This window comes from Natator depressus, chromosome 17, assembly GCF_965152275.1.
Source record: "Natator depressus isolate rNatDep1 chromosome 17, rNatDep2.hap1, whole genome shotgun sequence".
In the NCBI taxonomy this organism is placed as follows: Eukaryota; Metazoa; Chordata; order Testudines; family Cheloniidae; genus Natator; species Natator depressus.
The window spans coordinates 2,705,112-2,728,758 of NC_134250.1; the positions used below are offsets into that span (position 1 = coordinate 2,705,112).

The window sequence follows — 23,647 nt, forward strand, 5'->3', positions numbered from 1 at the left end:
AGGGGATTTCTAATGGGATAGAGAGCATTTAATTCCCCTATTAAAATCCCTGCAGTGGCTTCCCATAACCTTTTTCATCAAGGTCATGTTTGTGGTCTCCACTTTTAGGACTACCCCTGCATGTACCTCTCTTCTTGTTGCTTCTTGCTTCACCCCAAGCTTTATTACCTGCTCCCTTTGTTTTTTCCTCTCCCTCTTGCCTTTGTGCTATGTGCTGTTTTGAAGAGTTTTCCCTTTTTATTGGCCAAACTACTACTACTCTCTTCGTACAGTCCCTTAATAAAACATCATACGTCTTTGAAGGCTTTCAGTAATAATCAGTCCATCAAAGGCAGATTTTTCTGCACCATTTTGAGATTAGACCTCATTGATCAGCTAGTGTATTGTATATCCTTACTATACTGTCTAAGAATGCAAGCCCTGTACATGCTGATGGTGCTCAAAAATAAATTACACAAAACCTACCATCGTTAACACTAATTTGCACTTTTGTTAGCATTCTTAACACTGAGGCCAAGTGTTGAATGGACACAGAAACTGACCTATCCTCTCACCTCCCTTCAGTATGGTTTTAAGTGGACTCCTACTACTACACACTGATGGGGCAATGTGAGGAAGCTTGCCTGTTCTATACCTGATATATGGAGAAAGAGAATCTTTCCCTCTCTGCAGCTGTCACTCCAGCATCCTCCCTCAGCACTAAACTCTCCTACGCAGATTTAAAACTAAAAAGAAAAAAGATTGGGTTCAGCTTTCTGAAGGGTTTTACCCAGAGGCGAGTCTTTGACTAGTTCGGCGGCATCTGTGACCAAATTCCGATTTATTTGGGACAGCCCCATAGACTATGCCCATTTACCTACAACAGGTCATCCTCAACACATGCATAACTGCAGGTGCCAGGTGACTCAGAGTTTTACACTGCTGTGCTACACAGTGTTTAACATTGCAGAAATCTTCTCTTACTTTCCCTCTTGAAATGTACACATTTTTCTAGACATTCTTCCCTAACTTTTTGTGTTGAGGCCCTATCTCATTTCTACATATTTAGTTACTACTAACAAGGGAATCTGAGGATAATTTTAGGAAGAAATGGTGAAATGTTTGTGATATTCCTCCTCTTGATTATCTGTCTTAGTGCTCTGGAGCACTGCTTTAGTTACGTCATTAGATTTTAGCCATGCTGTTAGGGGTCTATGAAGTTGAACATGGCATTGTGCCAAATGAATCTTTAATGCAAAAAGATGTGACATTTGAAGTGATTTATAAACTCAATATAAAGTGCTCCTGAAAATTAGGGTGTAAAAAAAGTAGGTTATGTTATTAAGTACCATAATCCTTCCTGTACTTGCCTGCATCTCCTGGTCCAGTTCTTGTTCAGTACAGGCACAATTCTAGTGAGTGAGGCATGTCAAAGACTTATGAAACAAATGAACGGAATGCTGAGATACGATTTGGGCAGTCCAGTTGTCCACTGTAGGATACATTAATGCTCAAATGCTCTATATTGCCACGTGGGTAAATATATCAACAATAAAATATCCTTACATCTGTGTTCCTTGTGCACTCAGTTTTCATAGTAGCAACAAAGAATTTGGAACAAGGCATTTTCTAGGGATTAATACCGTCAAGGCATCTCTCAACTGCACTTTGGACCACCTGCTCCTTAATCCTCAGGAAATGCCCTGCAATTCATCTATCAGTGCTTGATTGGAAGGTTAGGAAATGCTCTATTGTTGTAAATATCACTTACTGTTTTGAAATGTTGGGAAACAGGTTTGTATACTCCAATCATGAAGATCTGCAACACACAGTTGGAGGTATTACATACAACTCTTACAAACTCCAGACCTTCCTCAAATGGAGAATTGATTTCCTAATATTTTGTGGACTGGTCATTTCCTGCTAAGGATGATGGAAAGTGTTGCACTGACATGGATGAATTGTCAAGTTTCAAAATATCTCATCAAGGAGATTCACAATGTGGTTTGTGTGGCTAAAACATTTTGTAGTGTATGTTCAGGAACAACTGGTAAGTCACTATTGTCCTAGTCGGTTTTGGGAAATGATGCAGAACCTTCAGTAGTCCTTTTCAACATGCCATAAAATGTTTCTCAGAACAGAGTTGGGCTTTGCTTGTTTTAATATTGGTGATATATCTGCTTTTACAGTTTACAGGGAAATCACAAACTGTTTTATCAGTCTGACTGTACTGAACTAGAGAGTAATGTGGCCAACCACCAGTGCCTTCAATTAGACTGTGCCTAGGCGAAGCGAAAAGAGGCCCCAGTACCGTATCTTCTGACCCTTCATCTTAGCTACCAAGTTTTCTCTCTTATCTACCCTGCCAGACCTTGCACCCTCTTGCTTTGAAATCTTTCCTAACCCTCACTAAAATCATTGCTTCAGCCTTTTCTAAACCCAATTGCAATATATTTTAGTAATATTTAACAGGGTATTTTGCTTTTGGATAACCCCGGTTTTGATTCGTTAATGCAGGCCGGGGAGAAAGGATACTCATTTCTCTGCACCTACTCAGTAGATAGAGGAAATGTTAGCAGTGGAAAGGGTGGAAAAAGCAACAAATGTGTGGACTGGTCCCTTTATAGTTCTGTTTACAATAAATTAAACATTTTCCATGAAAGGGAGTGTATTTGAGAAGACATTGCCTGCCAAGGCTTTAGTTATCTCAGCTGCAAACGGTGATTTACAAAATACTGAATATGACGTTCCATCTGCTTTATTTTCTCTTTCCCTGTGGAAATCAATAATAAACACCTTTTCTGTCTGTAAAAGTTCAGTAGTGGAATGGGAGATACGCTTGAGGTTCCTCTGCATCCTCAGTTGAGTGTCAGAATGCAAAGGGAACAAAAACGGGGTTCAGATTGATAGTGGTTGACGACTTTAGGCCAAATTCTTGTTATAGAGCGGTTCAATTCCAGTGAAGTGAATGGAGTTGCACTTGCCTATATTAGGTTTGAATCAAGACAAAATCTTAAGCTGAATTTTCTGAAAAGAGTGCCATTTAATATTCCTGTCATATGTCTTGAATGGAAACGTTAATCAAACCTTGGTGCTCAACTGTAGCAGCATCCGTCTACCTGCTTCCATGTTATTTTGTTAATCAGACTTACGTATACAGAGATGAAAGAGGAGTTTAAAAAAATCTAACTGCAAAGCCATGTCAATTCACAAATACCTTAGAGTTGGTTCAATATGCAAGTTTATTGAGCAACTAAGCATCTATTCCAAATGTGGAGGAGTTTGCTTTTGTGATTCTGTTTAAACAGATGTCATGAATATTCCTATTACAGTGGAGTTCAAGTGATGTTTTCAAGGATGGGCCAACATACAAACAGTTAAGGGGATACACCACCTTTTGTTGAGGCAGTCTGGTCAGCATAGTGAACTGTGTGGATACTCTGCTTTTTGCTGAAACTGAATCTGATTGTTGGAAAACGTTTGTCTTTCTGAATCCATGCTTTTCTCTCTCTCGAGATGGGACAGACATGCATATTTATTATGATATTAAATTTATTACAATAACAGTTTACAAGACAAGGCACATACTGATGACTTACAATCCAGCTTGGAACATTCATAACTAAACAGCTGCATAAATTAATACAAGTGCATCATATACAAGTTAGAGGGAATATACAAATAAAACTCCAGTTTAATTCTCTTACTAAAGTTTGAAAGGTAAACACGCTCCCAGTTCAGAGATAAAACTGGTTTTGGAAGTTTCCTTATCACTGTTCATAGTGGTGTGCTATTTATTAGCGGCTCTAGTTATGCAGTAGGTGAGCCAAGGAGTAGGAGAAGGAATCCATTTGCCTGAAATGCTTCCAAATCCAATGTAGCCTGTGTGGCAACAGTAGAACTACGGTTTTGGCCAAAGGTGTAATGTTCCATGTCTAATACAGGTATCTACATCTACTTGTTGAGCTGAGGGACAGTTGATTACTCAAAAATGATTTAAGAAGGATGTGAAAAGAGAGTAAAATATTAATAATAATAAAAATAAATGAGGTCAGACAACGTGGCCTCAGTTTGCTTGTCTCTGAGCTAGCCAGAGATGATTTGACATGACTGATTTTCCTAACACACTGTTAGGAGACCAACCTGTGACAAGACTGGAGGATTTAAAAAACCTCAAACCAACTTGTAATTAAAACGTTCACAGGAACTAAAGCAACTTGATGGCTCAGCTTTTAAAGAGTGAAATATAGTGTGTGTCGTATATCAGCATTATACTGAAAAAGGTCTGTGCATTTTAATATACTTTTGGACGGCTTCCTGACTGCCCTGTTCCCAGAATGCACTGGGAAGACTTCAGCATGGATTTTCCTTGTGAAAAGCCCAGAGTCATTTAAAATGATCTGTATCGTATTTACAGAATTGCTCAACTGAATTCTGAACCATGAATTCAACAGCAAATAAACTTTCATGAAGCAAAGTTTTCAAAAGGCCAGATAAGATTATATAATACTCTCGTAATTACGTTCTGCTTCTTAAAGAACATTTAATTTCCAGTCTTCAGCCTTCCATGGAACCCCAAGACTGTAAATGAGAACATGGTGCACTTCTGCAATTAAATAACGCAGAATAGATAATAAATGCAAAGAAAACATTTCTCTCGGTTCCTTCCCCTGCTTATGGACTCGTTCCCCTAAAACCCAGGACAATTGATCATTCTAGGGGGAGGAAAGGAAATGATTTAGAGGGTGTCCCTCCTGCATGTTTTTTTTAAGATTGAATGCTCTTTAGTACAGGATCTATATTTTCATCTGCGCTTGGCAAGCACTGCGCACATTATGGGCAGTACTACCACATTCTAATTATAATTACACATCTTGTGTGGGTTGAATGATGGAATTACTTAAGCTGATTGTGCTGTATCCAGTATTTTAATACTATGAGTCACACTGGTTATCATCAATACTAAGGAACATCCAGGAAGGAGAAAAAAAAGTGATACCCCTTCTGATTTGTCTTGTTATATAAAGTAAAATGCATCTCCCAGCTCTCGTTTGAGTAGTTTCATGGGCTTTAGAAAGGGGCCTACCTTATCTAACCTTTTCCCTTCAGAACTCTGAATGTTCTCTTGACCTTCTAGATATCCAGAATGTGCCTGTGTTACTTATTCCTCAGAAGGCATTAAAAGATTAAAAAGTAACTAAACCTGTCCCAACATTAGTATACACCTTCTTTCCTTTAGTTAGTGTATACAAGTACAATAGTTAGTGGTTCAACGACTCCAAGATGTGTTGGGAGTTAATTTTACCATGGCCTGGCAACCAAGTTAACCAGTTGTTTAATTATGGAATTTGCCTTACAACAACTTGAAACTTTCTGATTAACAAGGCTTTTTAATGGGGAAGCTGATGCTTCTGTCCTAGGCCTTGATTCAGCAAAGCACCTCGCATGAGCTTAACTTTAAGTAAATGAGTAGTCTCAGGATGACTATTCACATGCTTAAAGTCAGGCCTGTGTTTAAGTGCTTTGTGGAATCGGGGCCCTAGTTTGCTTCATGAGATTGCCAAGACAGTGGTTTCATATTTAGGGATCTGATCCAGCTCCCAGTGAAGTCAATTATAACAATCCTATTGATTCTCCTGGGAGTTGAATCAGGCTGCCAGTGTCTTGAGTATAATAAAGTATCAACAACCAACAACCTCGTCAGTGACAAGGGAAATGATCCCACACTGCCTAGCACCTTATGTAGTCGTCATGTAAGCCCCTGCAAAAGAATGTAAAGAGCTACCATTCTGATTTGGTAGTATTTTACATTCACTTTGTGCAAGCTGATATGATTATGCTGTGGCATCAGGTCCATATCCTTTGTAATTAAATTACACTAGTTTTCCTTTTGAATTTGAAAAAGCAATAAAGGAAACAGCTGATACTGTCGTTAGTGATTACATGAACTTTTAAAAGACTCTTTTACTGGAGGAAAAATTCAGATTGAAGGGAGTAGGAACTTGAGTGGCTGTCAGCAAATAGTGTTCTAGGCCTGTCAGTAGTGCTCAGCAAATTGTCAGTTCAGCCCATCTGCCTTTTAAAGCATATAAAATGTGTAACACCAATTATGAACTATAATCTGTACGTCTAGAAAATTGCTTCCTAGTACTTTGCATGTCTCCAGTGCCTTTCACCTTGTAAGTGTGGTCCTCACCAGTCCTCCAGTGAAACAGGCAAGTAGGCTTATCTTAATTTTTCATCTGGGAAACGGAGTCAGAGAAAACAAATGACTTGCCCAAAGTTACACAGTGGGGCCGTGGCCTTGTTTTTAAACTCAGGACTTCCTGGTTGTCTCCCAGTCCTCTAGAAAACACTGGTACTTCTGGGGCAATGAATTCATTTTCTGTGCTGTAACCACCCAGAAAGTCAGACTGTTGTGTATTATTGTCTAAATAATGCGAGTGAAGATTTTTTTTTATTTTGCAATTACAGTTGCATCTATAAAGCTGTAACATGGCACCATAATGTTACTGCTGAAGAGTCCAAGTATTCTCCCACCTCCCACTAAAAAGTAGAGATGTCTGCGGTTATTACTCTGCAAAATTATTATTCCACCAGAACTCATCCTGAGTTTCAATTTCTGTGCAAGGGATTGGGAAGAAAACGTTGGTTTCAATGCAGATAATGCTCTTACTGAACCTAAACCCTCCCTTTCCTTCCTGACGGGAATGCCATTGGCTCAGGCAACAATTCAGCTTAGAATATGTATCCACTTAAAAAGAACAAATAAACCCTTCACAGTTCTGGTATTGGCTGGACACAAATTAGGGAGAATAGAGAAGACATAGTAAGACTTCTTCCTTCCCAAACTTGATGCTGAGAATATGTAATTATCCTGCTTGCCCACCCCTGTCACTTCATATGTATTTTTTCATCAATAAACTTATGACAGAAAAGTTGAACTTCTGACAATTGTATCAAATGGTTTCTAATTTTCTGATTGGTCAGTTTTAATTTTGAATATTACATTTTAGATGTTTTTATACATTTTATAAAATAGCCCGTGACCTATTTTAAATAACTTTTCTTCAAATCCTGCAGATATGCTGTCTGTCTCCCCTCAAAATTAAGTCCATCTTAGAAGCTGTTTTTAAATATACATGAGGGGTAAATTGCTAAGTTACTCCTTGCAAGTCATTATCCAGTAAGACATGGATTCATTTAATCTTTCTCATGGCACTTTGAGACATTATTCCCTTTAGAAATGACTTGTGTGGTCCTAGTAACCCTTTGTCAGCAGAATTAATCAGTCATCACTCATAATTATTTCTGTGTAATGAGTTGAGCTAGAGACCTACAAGACAAGTGACCTTATGTCTATGGCTCAAGTGTAAGAGACATTATTTGAAGTGGGTGTCTATATGCTAAAGCAGAAAAGTCTTGTGAGAGAAGATGAAAATGTATATTATTCAAAAGGCAAACACATCATGGTTGCACTCCTCTGTGCAAATGATCTGTTCTTTGTAGTATGTATCAGTGTAAGTTTTTTCTTTCAGAAGAAATTTCTTGATGCCCACCTACTTGAATTCTTGTATGGCAGGGGTGGGCAAACTTTTTGACCTGAGCGCCACATGGGGTTTCCGAAACTGTATGGTGCTCTGAGGGGCATGGTAGGGGAGCGGGGGGTTGGATAAGGGGCAGGAGGTCCTGGGGGGCAGTCAGGGGACAGGAAGCAGGGGATGGTTGGATAGGCGTGGGAGTCCCAGGGTGTGGGGGTGTGGATAGGGGTCAGGGCAGTCAGGGGACAGGGAGCAGGGGGGTTGGATAGGGGGTGGGGTCAGGGGACAAGGAGCGGAGGGGGTTGGATGGGTCACGGGTTCTGAGAGTGGCAGTCAGGGGGCGGGAAGTGGGAGGGGGCGGGACCAGGCTGTTTGGGGAGCCACAGCCTTCCCTACAAGGGTGTAGTGTATTACATTGCTCCCCATAGGAATGTGCTACTTATGGTATACTGCTTAGGGCTGCCAGTCCTGATGCCCTGTAAGTAGCACATTCCTGCGGGGAGCGATTTAATACACTACACCTGGCGGCTCTCGCAGCCCTGCTGCCTAGAGTGCTGGCGGCCTGCTGAGGCTGCGGGGGAGGGGCCGGGGGCTAGCCTCACTGGCTGCGAGCTCAAGGGCCAGGCAGGACGGTCCCACGGGCCGGATGTGGCCTGCAGGCCGTAGTTTGTCCACCTCTGTTGTATGGCAACGTCTTCATTTTTAACATAGGCACATTATGATGTACAAGGAGATCTTATATTCTATTTTAGCTTCAGTTGTGATAGGATTTATAATAAAATTTGGTGAGGCTTTAGTGACAGAGTAACAGTATAACGCATGTCTCCTTTACTTACATGTTAACTGCATAGGGTTAACTAAGCAATTTCCATGTAACTGCATAGTCAGTCCATAGTCCTGAAATTCACTTGGCAAATGCAACTGAGTTCAAAAGTAATCATTGTTTAACCTACCCTCTGTCTTGACAGGCATAAGTACTTATAGACTATTATGAATTTAAATGTATGTAGAACTTAATTTGCAATTAAATACCTCAAAATATAAGTATATCTCAAGTTATGATTAGAATTCATCCCTGCAGAATTGTACTCACCACTGGCCCAGAGTGAGTAAAATAGCATTGTTTTTTTGTTATCTTTATCTTCAGGATAAAGACTGGATGAGCTGATTTAGTACATGAGCTAGTAAATTTTCGTGACATTTTGTAAGAATTTTTAGACTTGATATTTGTGCCAACCAGTATAAAGTGTAACCCTAAGCTTTAGTTTTGTAACAGGAAACAACAGGAAGAAACACAGGTTGATTCCCATAAAAAGCTGTAAAAGAAGTCTATGTAGCTCTGATGGTCCAACCTCTAGCATCTGACCTCCTAACAATTCACCACTGGGCTACAGTTTCTAAAGGAAAAAATAAGCTAAGTCTGTCTGTAAAATGTCGTCATGAATATACAGCTAAAAGAGACAGGCAGATGGAACCACAGTGTAGCAATTGCTAACAACTTAAACATTTGCCAGCTGACCTATGACCCAGAGATGGATGGGCTGAAGGTTTTGTATAACTAGTACCAGAGGAGAATAGGGAAGATGCTGAGCATTTTCAAAATTCTGTACTTCACAAAATCTTTTTATTTGTGGAGTGCCTGTTAGGCAAGAAATAACTGATGACAACTGGTATGGTCCATAAAGTGCAGAAAAGTAAGTGGCATAAAGAAGGAAGGGGGCGATGTTACCAAATATGTGTGCAGCTGGACACACAGTCTTCATACATAGTGCTTTTCATGGTGGTTTCCTACATCTTTCTCTGCCTACTCCACAGCAAAACAAGGATCTGAGGGCCCTATTAGTTTTAAGCGATAAAACTCTGTATTACTCAGGTAATATGTGGCTATCAGAACTACTTTCCTGTATTTTTCAATTCCGTTTAAGCAATGAGATCTTTAGAAGCAAATACAACATGGTCCAGTACAAATGATCACATTGAGAAAAATACAGGAGTACTGCCACAGATTTGAGATTCTAAATCTAATCCTAACTGATGAGACTCATCCTGTCGTGGTTTATGCAGTCTCTCCCATACACACATCCTCTTGTTTTCAGAATGAATCAGTTCAGCAGTGAATCTTAGTCTGGTTTGAAGTGCGCAGCAGATTTTGTTGAAATGCTTGGATCTGTATGCTGGAGGAACCAATTTTCCAGATGCACATTGCCGTTGTCTGGGCCTCCATGGAAAACGCCCACCCATTCCTTGGCTCAGCTGAAAACTCAGTTCTTTGGAAAGGGGAGTATGGACAGTTGGGGAGCATGGGAAAAGTTAAACTTTTACACCTTTTCCCCTCCCCCCAAAAATGTTAACTTAAACTGCATTCATGCGGATGTCCCCAAAGGGAATTTCTGTGGCTGTCTCCGGGGTAATGCTTTTTAGAATACGCTGTTGAGAAGAAAACACATGTTAGATGAACGTTGTGCAAATTTAGATTTCAGGTAGAACTTTGCAGTTGAAAGGGACACTGTAAAGGATTTAGCTTAAAGAAAAATCTGACCCACCTTTAAAAGCTACACATATTTACCTGCGTCATACCGGTGTTGTGAAACTTCGTTTGTTTTTACAGCACTTTAAAGATGTAAAGTGCTAGAGAAGTACAAACTATTATTTTTTTTAGTTGACAAAAATGGTAACATCCAGGCTAATTTACAGAGCTTTTGCATTAATGCCCCTGTGATCATTTACTTAAATACTATCAACTTTATTGAGCATATCTCTTCTGAATGGATATTTACATATAAATAAAGTTTCCAAATTCCATCCCAGCTTGCGGTGGATCTTGTGTAAAATATGAGATGGATGGTTTTGGTGGTTGTGTATATTTCTATTTTTGTTTTTGTGGTGGAGGAAGCAGGATGGTGTGTCGATAGATTTAAGTCAAAACTAGTATTGCTTCCTCAACCTATGGCTAGAGTTGACTGAACCTCTTTGGAATATATTGCTAGGCCCCTATCTTCTAACCAAAATAAAATTTTCCATCTTCTGCAGTGACCAGCAGAGATGCATATTTCCTGCTACTGCTGAAAGTCTGAGGACTTGTCTACATTTAAAATGCTGCAGTGAAGCACTTCAGTGAAGATGCTACCTATGCTGACGGGAGGGCTTCTCCTGTTGAGGTGGGTACTCCACCTCTCCAGGAGGGAGTAGCTAGGTCGATGGGAGAATTCTCCCATTGACCTAGCTCTGTCTACACTGGGGGTTTGATCAGTTCAATTGTGTCGCTTTGGGGTGTGGATTTTTCACACCCCTGAGCAACATAGTTATACTGATCTAATACCCTAATGTAGACCAAACCTGAGAAAACAAACTACAATCCATCAGTGATCTTCCTGAAAATACCATCCTGGCCACTGGATGTAGAAGCCCTCTACACCAACATTCCACACAAAGATGGACTACAAGCCGTCAGGAACAGTATCCCCAATAATGTCACAACAAACCTAGTGGCTGAACTTTGTGACTTTGTCCTCACCCATAACTATTTCACACTAGGGGACAATGTATACCTTTAAATCAGTGGCACTGCTATGGGTACCCGCATAGCCCCACAGTATGCCAACATTTTTATGGCTGACTTAAAACAACGCTTCCTCAGCTCTCATCCCCTAATGGCCATACTCTACTTGCGCTACATCTTCATCGTCTGGACCATGGAAAAGAAGCCCTTGAGGAATTCCACCATGATTTCAACAATTTCCATCCCACCATCAACCTCAGCCTGGACCAGTCCACCCAAGAGATCCGCTTCCTGGACACTACGGTCCTAATAAGCGATGGTCACATAAACACCACCCTATACCGGAAACCTACTGACCGCTATTCCTACCTACATGCCTCCAGCTTTCATCCAGACCACACCACACGATCCATTGTCTACAGCCAAGCTCTACGATACAACCGCATTTGCTTCAACCCCTCAGACAGAGACAAACACCTACAAGATCTCTATCAAGCATTCTTACAACTACAATACCCACCTGCTGAAGTGAAGTAACAGAATGACAGAGCCAGAAGAGTACCCAGAAGTCACCTACTACAGGACAGGCCCGACAAAGAAAATAACAGAACGCCACTAGTCATCACCTTCAGCCCCCAACTAAAATCTTTCCAACGCATCATCAAGGATCTACAACCTATCCTGAAGGACGACCCATCACTCTCACAGATCTTGGAAGACAGGTCAGTCCTTGCTTACAGACCGCCCCCTAACCTGAAGCAAATACTCACTAGCAACCACACACCACACAACAGAACCACTAACCCAGGAACCTATCCTTGCAACAAAGCCTGTTGCCAACTGTGTCCACATATCTATTCAGGGGACACCATCATAGGGCCTAATCACATCAGCCACACTATCAGAGGCTCGTTCACCTGCACATCTACCAAGGTGATATATGCCATCATGTGCCAGCAATGACCCTCTGCCATGTACATTGGCCAAACTGGACAGTGTCTACATAAAAGAATAAATGGACACAAATCAGACGTCAAGAATTATAACATTCAAAAACCAGTTGGAAAACACTTCAGTCCCTCTGGTCACTCGATTACAGACCTAAAAGTGGCAATACTTCAACAAAAAAACCTTCAAAAACAGACTCCAACGAGGGACTGCTGAATTGGAATTAATTTGCAGACTGGATACAATTAACTTAGGCTTGAATAGAGACTGGGAGTGGATGGCTCATTTCACAAAGTAAAACTATTTCCCCATGTTTATCTCCCCCATCCCCCACTGTTCCTCAGACGTTGTTGTCAACTGCTGGAATAGCCCACCTTGATTATCATATAAAAGGTCCCGTCCCGTTCCTCCACTTCCCCCCCCCCCCTTGCTGGTAATAGCTCACCTTAAGTGATCACTCTGGTTACAGTGTGTATGGTAACACCCATTGTTTCATGTTCTCTCTGTATATAAATCTCTCCACTGAATGCATCCGATGAAGTGAGCTGTAGCTCACAAAAGCTTATGCTCAAATAAATGTGTTAGTCTCTAAGGTGCCACAAGTACTCCTTTTCTTTTTGTCGGAGCAAAGCAGTTCATATCTTCTACCATCCTCTGCCCCTTCCAAAACAGATTCAGAAGTAATCCATGCAAGGATAAACCTTGTTGTGATTAAATCAGGGTAATTGGCAAAACTCATCACACTGTACTACTACTAATTATCTTGCACATTTATAGTGCCTTTCATCCGAGATCTTAAAGCATTTTACTAATGTATATTATTCCAATCAAACACTAATTCTCAACACTTAACCGTCTTAAATATTCACTGAACAAAAATACTAACACAGAATGAAGGTTACAGTGGTACCTTGTGCCCTTCAAAAACATTGTTCTGTAAAACTCAGACTTCTGAAAACCAGGCAATACAGAGTTAAGGTTCACGCCCACACAACTGTAGTCTGTGGCCCTGGAGCCAGCAGTAGTCCCTGGGAATTGTCTGGGTGCACTCTAGCGGCATTCGCTGTGTTAGGTATAGCTGTATTGAAAGGGGAGGGTTAGTTGGAGAGTTTGGCAGAGCTGTGATTGTAATATGAGACAATCTGGGGGTCCCCCTGGGTGTGTGTATGGCCCCTCTCTCTAACCCTCAGATGTGTAATCTAAGGAAAGAGGTCCATGTGTACCTTGACAGATCAAGTATGCCTTATTTAAGCTCTGTGTTATGTAGCAGTGGGGCACATGGATCCTTTTGCCATGGGAATTCTCAGCATCTAGGTGGGAGATGAGTGTGGTCTGTGGGTTTAATGACGGGTAAGTGAAACCATAGTGTGAGATGGCATCTTGTGCATAAGGGTGAAGAGGTTGAAAACTTTAGCAGATGGGGTCAGTGTTGGGCATGTATAGGTAGTTCCTGTGTAGTGCTGTGCAGTGTGAGAGCATGTGCTATGGGTGTACTGAGGCATTGCTCCAAGGAGGGGGAGTTAAGGTTGCATGGATGTGTACCTTAACACATCAGTTCCTGTTTTTCAGACATTTTGAGTTTTGCTGAACTCAACGTTCAAGCACATGAGATACCACTGGACAACCTTAACTCTCCATTAGCAAAGTTTTTTGTCAGTGAATTTCCTAGATTTTTTTTTTTAACAGAGAAATGTTGTTAGTAGGAGTTAGTGGTCATTTAGGCAGTTTTAGTTATCATGCAGGTGTGCAGCTGAGATTCAGTTGTGGCCAGGTGATGATAATACCTTGCTCTTATGTTGCGCTTTTCATCAATAGATCTCATAGCACTTTGCCAAGGAGGGAAACATCATTATCCCCATTGTACAGATCGGGAAACTGAGGCACAGAGCAGTAAAGTGATATGGCCAAGGTCACCCAGCAAGCATGAGGCAGGGGTGTGAATAGAGCCCAGGTTTTCTGACTCCCAGTCCACTGTTCTCTCCATTATGTTGCTGTGTGATACCTGGGTGTGTGCCTCTCCCATCCCCCACCTTGTTACAGTGAAATAGGGATAATGGCTGTGCTTTGAAGTGTTTGGAGTTACTAAAAGCCCAGTGAGAGAAATCTCAGATGTCGTCCTTGCCCCAAAATCAAGTTTTATTACACCAGGAGAACAGTAACTTTAAGTATGAGAGAAGATTGGTATAGCTCTCTTTTGCTCCACCCTCCTCTGCCATCATCCCCCACAACATGTATCCTACCCTCTGCCACCATTCCCACCTCCCCCTTCCCCTCCTGTCACATTAAGCCACTAGCACTTGAGAAGCCAGGTGTGCACAAGGAAATGGGTAGAAATCTGTGAACTTTAAGAAAACCTGTTAGTTTCCAGGGGCTGTATCTTGGAAATCCTTTTCTCAAATATGGATCGTTTACCCTTCCCCAGTAAAGCACACAGCACATTTCAAGACATAGTGAGGAAGCACAAGGATTTTAGAGCACCTAAAAGAATTAACCTTTAAACAGAAACATCTTCACAATCTTAACAATGGCAGAACTGGACAGTGCTCCACTATAATATGATATGAGACTAATCATCAGCAGCTGCTTTGCTATAGCCAGATTCCCAGCACAGGCTGAACCGAAAGCAGAGCAGGCTCTGAGACGTGTGAAGTGGGCCATTCATCTCAATGGGATGGTCTCAGTGAAATGAGAGGGGGAGGCAAGGACGGGCCTAGACCCCTTCTGCGTGACAGGGCCTCCCAGATTTCACATAGGGATGGGGGAGGGCTTCAAATTCCTATAGAGAGGGGAGGCAGGGAAAGGAATCATCAGAGGGACAGGGCTCCCACAGATCCTTGTTCACATGAGAAGTGGGTAGGGAGAGGAGCTCAGATACCCCAAGAGGGTCAGGGTCCCCCTGTTCCCAGCACACACACAGAAGAGAAGAATGTGGGGATGACAGGCACCCCTAATTCCTCACACTTACCCTGCCACCCGCCTCCATGTCATCCCTCACACTTCCCCATAATCCCCATTCACTCCCCCTGACCTGAGTCCTGAAACCCCTCCCGTATTACTCCTCCCTATTTATCCTTCTCTGTATAACCCCCTTGCCTCCCTGAAGACCCAAACCCCTCATCCCTTCCACTCCTTTGCCTCCTAAATCCCACTTCTTTCCCAGCAATCATTCACATGTGTAATTTCTTTTCTTTTTGAAATAGCACAAATGCCTTCTGAAGTTTTTGCTGTACTCAGATTACATTTCCCCAAAATAAAAATAAAACACCGTTGGACAGAGGCAGTTTATACCAACATGCCTAGGTTTCATTTCAGCTATCTACCATGGATTGGGTTTGAATTCACAGTGCCTCAGGTGTTGCTCATGTTCAGTGGCCGTAACGTCCCCTTGAGTCACACAGGTCCTGTGAATCATGCTTGGCTAGTAATTCTTTTGGGATTCTGTCCACATGTGCATAGTGTAATCCATTGGCTTGTGAGTGTTAGCATGCACCTGCCTAAAGAGCCAGACTCACTCAGTTTTGCTCCTCCAAAAGGTTAGTGGGTCCCTTGCACTGGTAGGGGTAAATGTTGAGTGACTGAGACCCTTTGAGCATATAGAGCCGTGGTTTGAGCCTTTGGTCTGAGTAAAAAAAAAAAAAAAGTTGATGGAATCTGTCAACCTTAAGAAAAGCTGATTTCCTGAGGACAGCTGTATTCTAGGAGCCGTTTGCTCAAAAGACCCCAAATTTCAATCACTAAGCCTACCCCAAATCCCATGTGGCACAGCTAATTTCAAGGCAATCTGTACAACCGTGTGGATTTTAGAGTACTCAGAAGAGTTGTTCTTTAAACAGAAAGGAATTCTCAACCTTAATTATTTGCAGAGCTGGCACTCTGCTATCATACATAACCCACCATTCCTTTGTATTAATGGCAAGGAGGTATTTCTTGCAATGCTGATCCATACATCCAGCACCTGGCAAATATGGGAGCATCATTTACAGACCATCTTTTTGTCTTAAGTGCCTATGCAGTATTTTCCCACCTCTCCTTATGTACAGCTGGGTAGTGGGGTGGGAAGTACATCCCATCAAGAATGAACTTGAACAAATAAAACACATCAGATACCTCTTTAAATGTTCCTGGGGTGATTATCAACCGATAAGCCATGTAGATTGGAATGCAGATAACAGAGGAGGTTCCTATGCAGTAACCCACTATAGTGGTCCAATAGGGATAGTTATAATCAAAAAGCCGTAGATCAGGAGGGCTGGATATAAAACTGCAAATGATGAACTGAAATAAAAATGCAAGAAAATATTACAAATACACAATGTTTTTACATAGTACGTAATTAGCCTTTGGGACCAACTGCTGCAATATATCATAGCAGGATTCAAAAAAGGATTAAGCACTTATATGAATAATGAGAAAATCCACAGTTACATTAGAAAGGATGTAAATCCTCATGCTTAGGTCATAAGCCATCTTAACAGATAAGATATTAGGAAGAAAATTCCTCATATGGACAATTTATTCCATAATGACCTGTTCTGGGTATTCTTGAATCCAAACATAGAGACAGGATATTGGACTAGAGTTGTAGATTTTTAGGCCAGAAGGGACCATTAGATCACCTAGTCTGATCTCTGGGAGATTGCAGAGCAGAGAAATTCATGCAGTTATGCCTGCGTCAAGCCCAATAATTTGACTGACTAAAGCATATCTTCTAGAAGACAGCAAGAGCAAGAGAGTACAACATTTCCCTTGGTAGTTTGTTCCAATAATTAATCACCCTCATTGTTAAAAAATGTGCACCTTATTTCCAATCTGAATTTGTCTGGCTTTAACTTCCAGCCACTGGGTCTTCTTCTGCCTTTCTCCATTAGAGCGAAAAGGACCATTAGTACCCAGTATTTTCAACCCAGGAAGGTATTCACACATCATAATCAAGTCACCTCTCAATGGTTTATTATTATTTATTTATTTATTAAACAGATTGTGCTCATTAAGTGGAAGGTATTTTCTTCAGTACTTGAATAATTTTTCTAGCTCTTTTCTGCACCCGCTCCACTTTTTCAATATCTGTTTTAGAATGTGGATACCAGACCTGGATGCAGTATTCTATGATCAGCGTCATCAATGCTGTATACAGAGGTAAAAAATCACCTCCATACTTTCCTGTTTATACATCCAAGGATCATATTAGCCCTTAAATGTATAAATGGACCACAGATCTGCTCTCGTATTGTATGTTTGAATACCAATTCTAAAATTCTACTGAATTTTAAGATAGAATGGTCAAAAAAATTCCATTTGAATCCAGTGTGATCCAGAATCCCATAGCCAATAATTAGGTCTGGTAATGAATAGGGGTGAGAGAATTTTTTCTTGAAGACACTGTTTACCCTTCCAGAGGATTCATCCAACTTTGATTCCTCTCTCCCTTTTATTGTTGTGCTGGTTTGGAATGCTATGCACCACTTGGCACACATATGCTCTATAAAAGTTTATAATTTATTCTGATCTAGTGTGATTTTTTTCTCCTCTTCCACAATTTCATTAGAAAATGTTTATGTTGTGTATATTTAACACACATCTATATTCCTTGCTTTTTGTGTTCCTTTCTCAGGTTATTGCTTCAAGTTCTTTCAGGGGCTAAACAAAGATGTCACCTGCAAATTTGAAGTGGTTCATGTACCATTTTTATCTTTATGCACTTTTCTTCAGAGTCCAGCTTTTTGCATGTTTTCTCCAGGAAGATGGTGAAAAGTTGAAGATAAGAGAGTGTTTTCTTGTGTAACTCCATGTTTGTTAAGCTTAAATAGTATTGTACTAGTTGTATAAATGTTTCAAGAATTCTTTGAGGTCACATGGAATGTCTAGTTTTTCTTCAAGTAGTTCTAATACTCTTCCTTAACACCAAATAGAGGAATTTCCACTATCTACAGCAGCAACTCATTGCATTTGGCAGTCTTCTCCAGTGCTTGATTCATTGTAAGGAGCCTGCAGATGCTGTATGATTGAGAGATTACTTACCAGCTTTTGTGTTGATTATAGGCCAGAAATCATTGTGGTTTGATCCCTGGTACCTCAGACTGACTTGTAGAAATCGATAGTTCTTGGATTTATATGTTTTTCTTCTTACTCTAATACTAAAATGGCAACGTTCCGGTTTTATGCTAAAGCTTATTGGATCCGACCCTGTGAGATGCTCAGTGCTTCCAGTTCTCATTGAAGTCAAACCTAAGGTGCTGAAGTATTAAACTGGTACATTGCAAAATTAATGTTAGTGACTGTTTTGGGAAGTATCCTAACTTAGTTTTCACAGAATTACATCAGAGGATACCCGGCACTAGATGTTTAAAATTACCATAGAGAGCCACCAAACCTACGTCTGGGCTTTTCTTATTTTAGTTTCCATAGAGACTGTAAATATCAATTTTGCCTAGTAACCACATCACTGAAAGTATATTGCTCTTCATGTAATTTAGTTTTATTGTTTCAGGATCATGGACAGGACAGTAGTGTATAAATTATTTTTGTGGTGAAACATCTATTTATAGCTTTTTTTTTTTTTACTCCTTTGTCTACAGGTAATAAAATGGAAAACAGTTAAACACACATTAATCATCCCAGCAGTGTTGTTTGCCTCCATAAACCTCCATCTTGACTTACACTCCTTGCATCCAAGCCAAGCAACAATAAAAGACAGGGTGAACTAATTTTGGAACAGGGAATGAAGGCTTTGTTTAAAAATGTTAGTAATAACTTTGCCAAGTCAGCTGTGGGGATGCTGGCACCAGTTTCTGATTATGAAGGATGCTATCTGGTGATGTAGAGTTTGGGTAGGTGTATTCTGAAGTTGCCAGGCAGTGGCTGATCAAACAGCTTGTAAATCTGTTATCTTAACTTTTCTCTTTTTTCTGTGCTTTTTATCAGCATCCTTTTACTATTTTACTTCACTGACATAAATCTAAAGCAGCAAAGATCAAATTAGCCTTGTCCTGTGTTGCAGGTTATTAAAGTTTTCCAATATCATCATTTATCTAAGTAACAAAAAAAAAAAAACCAAACAAACTCAGTGTTGATCTACTAACTAATCCTAGCTGCTTTTATCAGATTAGTCTCACTGATTTAATATTGTTGGCTTCCAAAAGCTGGCATTAGAGAGTAGAACGTGAATATTATGTAAATGAAAATCCCATATCTGGAACTCTAAGGTATTACACTAGTAAACTGACTGTCTTGGGCTGGGAAGATGAACTCACCAAAAGAAAGATGGGGCTGATTGCTACCCAGCAGAGTCGCCAGTACCAGCCTGGAGTGAAGCCCAGCATTTCCTTCATGTCACTGCAAAACTGGTTGACGCCTATGAAAATAAATGGATGGTAGAGGGACAGGGAGAAAAAGTTATTCAAATGTTGATATAACCAGGAAATGCATTTAGCATCCAGCAGAAAACAGTGTGGTCGTGTCCCTGCAACCTTTTCATTACACAGAAACTTCCATTATCCAAAGTCATTCAATGTTTCCCAACCCAGTTGGAGATCAAAATTGTACTGTGCTTACATGACAAAGTAATTGGTAACATTGTTTTCAGATTGAGTAATCTGTAAATTGCTTTTTCTATGTGACATCAGTACCCCTGTCCACAAAGCTGGCAGAAACACTATTCGGCAAATGCCAGGGAGTCTGGTCGGCATGGGTTGTAAGTGCGGGAACAATCTTACCATAGAACCAGGCCACCGCAATGGATTCCAGAAACACCACTGTTAGGACAGCAGGGCCTGTAGCATATTCTTCAAACAGCTTCACTACGTATGCACCACCCTAGAAAAGAGATTGTGGTACTGATTAGCCAAAATCACCAGAATAGAAGTTTTGTACTACTAGTCATATACTCTCCTCATTTGGAAAGACAGCATTCATCCATGCAAAATTCACTCTATCCCATCACTTGCTGCCTGCTCTGGCCTTGAGTAATACTTGACAGTACTAATGACTTGTCCAGTACTCTTGCTTTAACTTCCTGTGATCATCCTTTGCCAATAGAACGGTCATGCAGAAAAACTGAAAGGGAAGCAGCACGCATTTCTAGTTGGATTTTAATGAGCTAATCCGATGGGATCTGTGCTTTTCCGTGCCCTCCTTTGATGGCAACTTCCTTCTCTGTCCCTGAGCATTAGTAACTGAGCAGGAAACAAAGGCAGCATTACGTTCTATTCTTTCCTCCTGGATCTGGACTCAGCTACAAGAAAAGAGAGTTATGTGTTCTACAGGAACCTGGCTCTTTGTAAATGCTTTAAACCAGGAGGGAATTTCTCATAAAACAAGCAGTGGAATGTAAAAGCCAGTGAATTTTTCCCCCACATCTTTTACAAAAGCTGACCAATTTGTTCTCCTGTTACAGCAATGAAACCCTAGTGACTAGACAGAGGTTGCATAGGTGTAACTTAGGACAATATTTGGCCTGTATGAAAGAAGGAATATGTAAGTGCTGTAGATTCACATATGAGCCATTATCCAGTGCCAGGAGCTTCTGGACTCCAGTTCACTAAATTCCATTTATGGTAGTTTCTAGAACTGTATTTTGTATCCATCCTTTTCTTGATTTGAAATTTATTTCTAACCCTTTGAAAATTAAACTGATAATTTTTAATTTTGTAAAAGCTGGGATTTTGGGTGAAGGTTTGAAGGGTTAATCAGCTGGAATGAACTGCGTAGTGGTATAGTACCAGCCTGAGCAGTATTTGTGTGGTTTATTATGTACTGTACACTGAAACTTTGTCAAGTTACAACATTGTCAGATTCCTTCATGAGCACGACTGCTCACATTCAGTCCACCGACAGTCTCCAACCCCATAAGGAAAACAACTCCTCTCAACTGGACTAATAGGATTTCACATATTTGATGAGACTCCTTGAGATTCTGTTTGGGAAACACTTCCCTCCTGCAGATATCAGCTAGAGCCTACTGCCAATAAGCAAGGTTCACAATGTTGGGTGAGGTACTTACAAATGTCAGAGTTGTTAATGACCCCAGGAAGCAAGCAATGATCAGACCAAGGACAAACCATTCCCTGCGCTTGCCCCAGACGTGTGGAAATTCATCCAGCACTGCAGTGATCACCCCCTCCAGTCCTGCAAACTGAAAAGCACAGCAAAGAGTCATAGAAAGAAAGAAAGCATCCTTCCCACCCTGCATTCCCCACACACACCCCACAACTGCTGTACAATGAAAACGTACATTGGCATAGCTGCATCTCTCAGACATTTGAAAAATCCACAGCCTCTGAAAGCCAGAACTATGCCAACCTAACCCTAGCCAGTGCTTCTGTCAACCTAGCTATCACCTGTTAGGGAGATGGATTACCCGCAGCAATGGGAGAACCCCTCAGCTCACTGTAGTGAGTGTCTACACTGAAGCACTACACACTTAAAACACTATAGCAGCACAGCTGGACATACCATAAGATACAATTAGGACAATGAACCTTTGGCATGTATCTGAGTGTGATAGGCTTGAGATGACTGCTCTGGAAACATCTCCATCATGTCTTCAGAGACCTTGATCTCTTTAGGACAGGGATTTTGTCTCATATGTGTGGGAAGTGCCTAGCACATAACGGGAACTACCATATTACAAATAATAAATAACAATAAGTAAATGGCTCATTATAGCCAAGACTATGAAGTCAATGGAGTTGATTTTGGATTGAATTTGGTCCTTAATCTGCAATAACTATGTGGCTCATGTGGCAAAATCTTTATAGCACCTTGCCCCACTTTGAGAAATCCACCTTCTGTTCCCACCTTCTAAATCCTGTTACCTGTGAAAAATCCCAGAAACATGTCACTGACTTGCATGTTGACAGGTAATTAAATGCTTCCAATATACAAGAAGAGAGAGGGCATCACCTGCTGGTTAAAAGCAGGGTTCTAGAAGTTGAATATTCTGGGTTCTGTTCCCAGCTTTGCCATTGACTTACTGTGTGACTGGGGAAATCATTTAATCGTGTTGTGCCTCAGTTTCCCCAACTTTGAAATAGGGATAATAAATACTATTTTGTGACCCAGGGGTTATGAAGATTAACGAATGTTTGCAATGCATTTTGCACTTATTTAGCACCCTTCATCCAAGGACCTCAGAGTACTAGTATAGTTGCTCTATTATCAAAAGAAGAGTTTACATTTAATTCTGCAGATTTATTTTGGAACATGCTGGAAAAATTCCAAATGCTTAACTTCATCCATCTATTCAGGGCCCCTCTCACTAATGATACCCACTCACCGTGCTGTCTAATCCCAGAGTGAGTAACATCAAGAAAAATATGATGGCAAAAAAGGTCGAAGCGGGCATGTTTGCAATGGCCTCTGCGTAGGTAATGAAGAGAAGGCTGGGCCCTGGTACCAAGAGGGAGAACAGGTGGTTATTACAGGTCAATCCTACTGCTCTGAAAAAGACGGACCATTTCACTCACACCTGGAAATGCCTTTGTCCACAGGGGAGTGTTACAAAGTGTAGTCACAGTAAGGGTCACTAGGTGACATATAACATGATTTCTACATTCTTTTATCTTTGTAGAACCATTTTGGAGCTGTGTAGCACACCGTGTGCTGCTCACTGTTTTATGATAGTCATAAAGCAGTATGATTAATCATAGTATATACAAAACATTATGTGTAGTTTGGAGTGTTTGTCCAGGCCAGGGTCTTTCCCCTGATCCTGAATTTTAAATGGATTACATGGTCATGTTTGTGTGGTAAGAATATCTCCCCATCTGGAATGTAATCAAACAAGTTCTATCGAAACTTCAGAGGAAATTTAAGACAGCAATAGAATAAGTTCCCCTACCAGTATCTTTAGCAACCTCCGTCACCTCTTCATTCCTCATTTCAGCCATATAGCCAAGCACAGTGAAAATGACAAATCCAGACACAAAACTAGTCATGCAGTTCACAGTACTGGTAACCAGTGCATCCCTGGAAGAGAAAACCCAATGAATCTCAGAGAGCGAACATCTGCCAGAAAGAATGGTGTATTGCCAGAAGGCACAGTATTGATTTTGAACTATCTAGACCACCAGGGAGCACGTTTCAATATAGCCCTTCAACTTTCCAGGGTATATAAATACTCATTCATATATTTTAATATGTGAGGGTCTGTTGGGAAAGACCTCAGGAAAATTAAGGTTCTGTCTTTGCATGGATGCAAAAATCACATGGCATTTTTCAGAAGAGTAGTAAGGCTTTGCCTTGGTGTCCTTAGCTACATTTTCTCCTGCCCTCCTGTTTGTCCACCTGTCTGCTATGTTTTACCCCAAAGGCAGCTGCATTTCACTGGTGAAATGATCATTGGACTGATATGTACTGGTAGTTTTTAAAACATTTTGAGATTATCACAGACCATGCTCCCAGATCCATTGATAGTATCCATTTAGCAGTTACCAGTATGATGCAGCCTGAATCTCTAAAGGACATCTAAAGGTTGTACCCCAGCCCTGTTGATGTCCTGTTTTGTCTTGGAATGAGACAAGGTATGTCTCTCCTTTATGCCCAACAAACTGGGGCACTACTGATTTGTCTGTTGATATATTGGTTCTCTTTTGGATAGAGTTTTGAATTGTTGTGTCTTATATGTCTAAGGAAGAACTTCAGACATTTCATTCAACATCTGTTCGGCTGTCTGTTTGGCTGC

General features: G+C 40.9%; 1 protein-coding gene across 2 annotated transcripts in view; it reads right to left on the reverse strand.

Annotated features, from left to right (window-relative positions):
- Positions 1 to 7,800: 7,800 nt before the first annotated feature.
- Positions 7,801 to 23,647, reverse strand: part of SLC6A4 (solute carrier family 6 member 4) — a 38,727-nt gene continuing 22,880 nt past the window's right edge. For both annotated transcript variants that reach the window (XM_074974631.1, XM_074974632.1), the window contains exons 8-14: positions 22,805 to 22,932; positions 22,241 to 22,353; positions 20,966 to 21,097; positions 19,680 to 19,779; positions 19,218 to 19,318; positions 16,075 to 16,242; positions 7,801 to 9,947 (exon numbers count right to left, since the gene is read on the reverse strand). In XM_074974631.1, the coding sequence (XP_074830732.1) occupies positions 9,873 to 9,947; positions 16,075 to 16,242; positions 19,218 to 19,318; positions 19,680 to 19,779; positions 20,966 to 21,097; positions 22,241 to 22,353; positions 22,805 to 22,932 (817 nt within the window). In that variant the 3' untranslated portion in view covers positions 7,801 to 9,872. The remainder of the gene's footprint in view (positions 9,948 to 16,074; positions 16,243 to 19,217; positions 19,319 to 19,679; positions 19,780 to 20,965; positions 21,098 to 22,240; positions 22,354 to 22,804; positions 22,933 to 23,647) is intronic.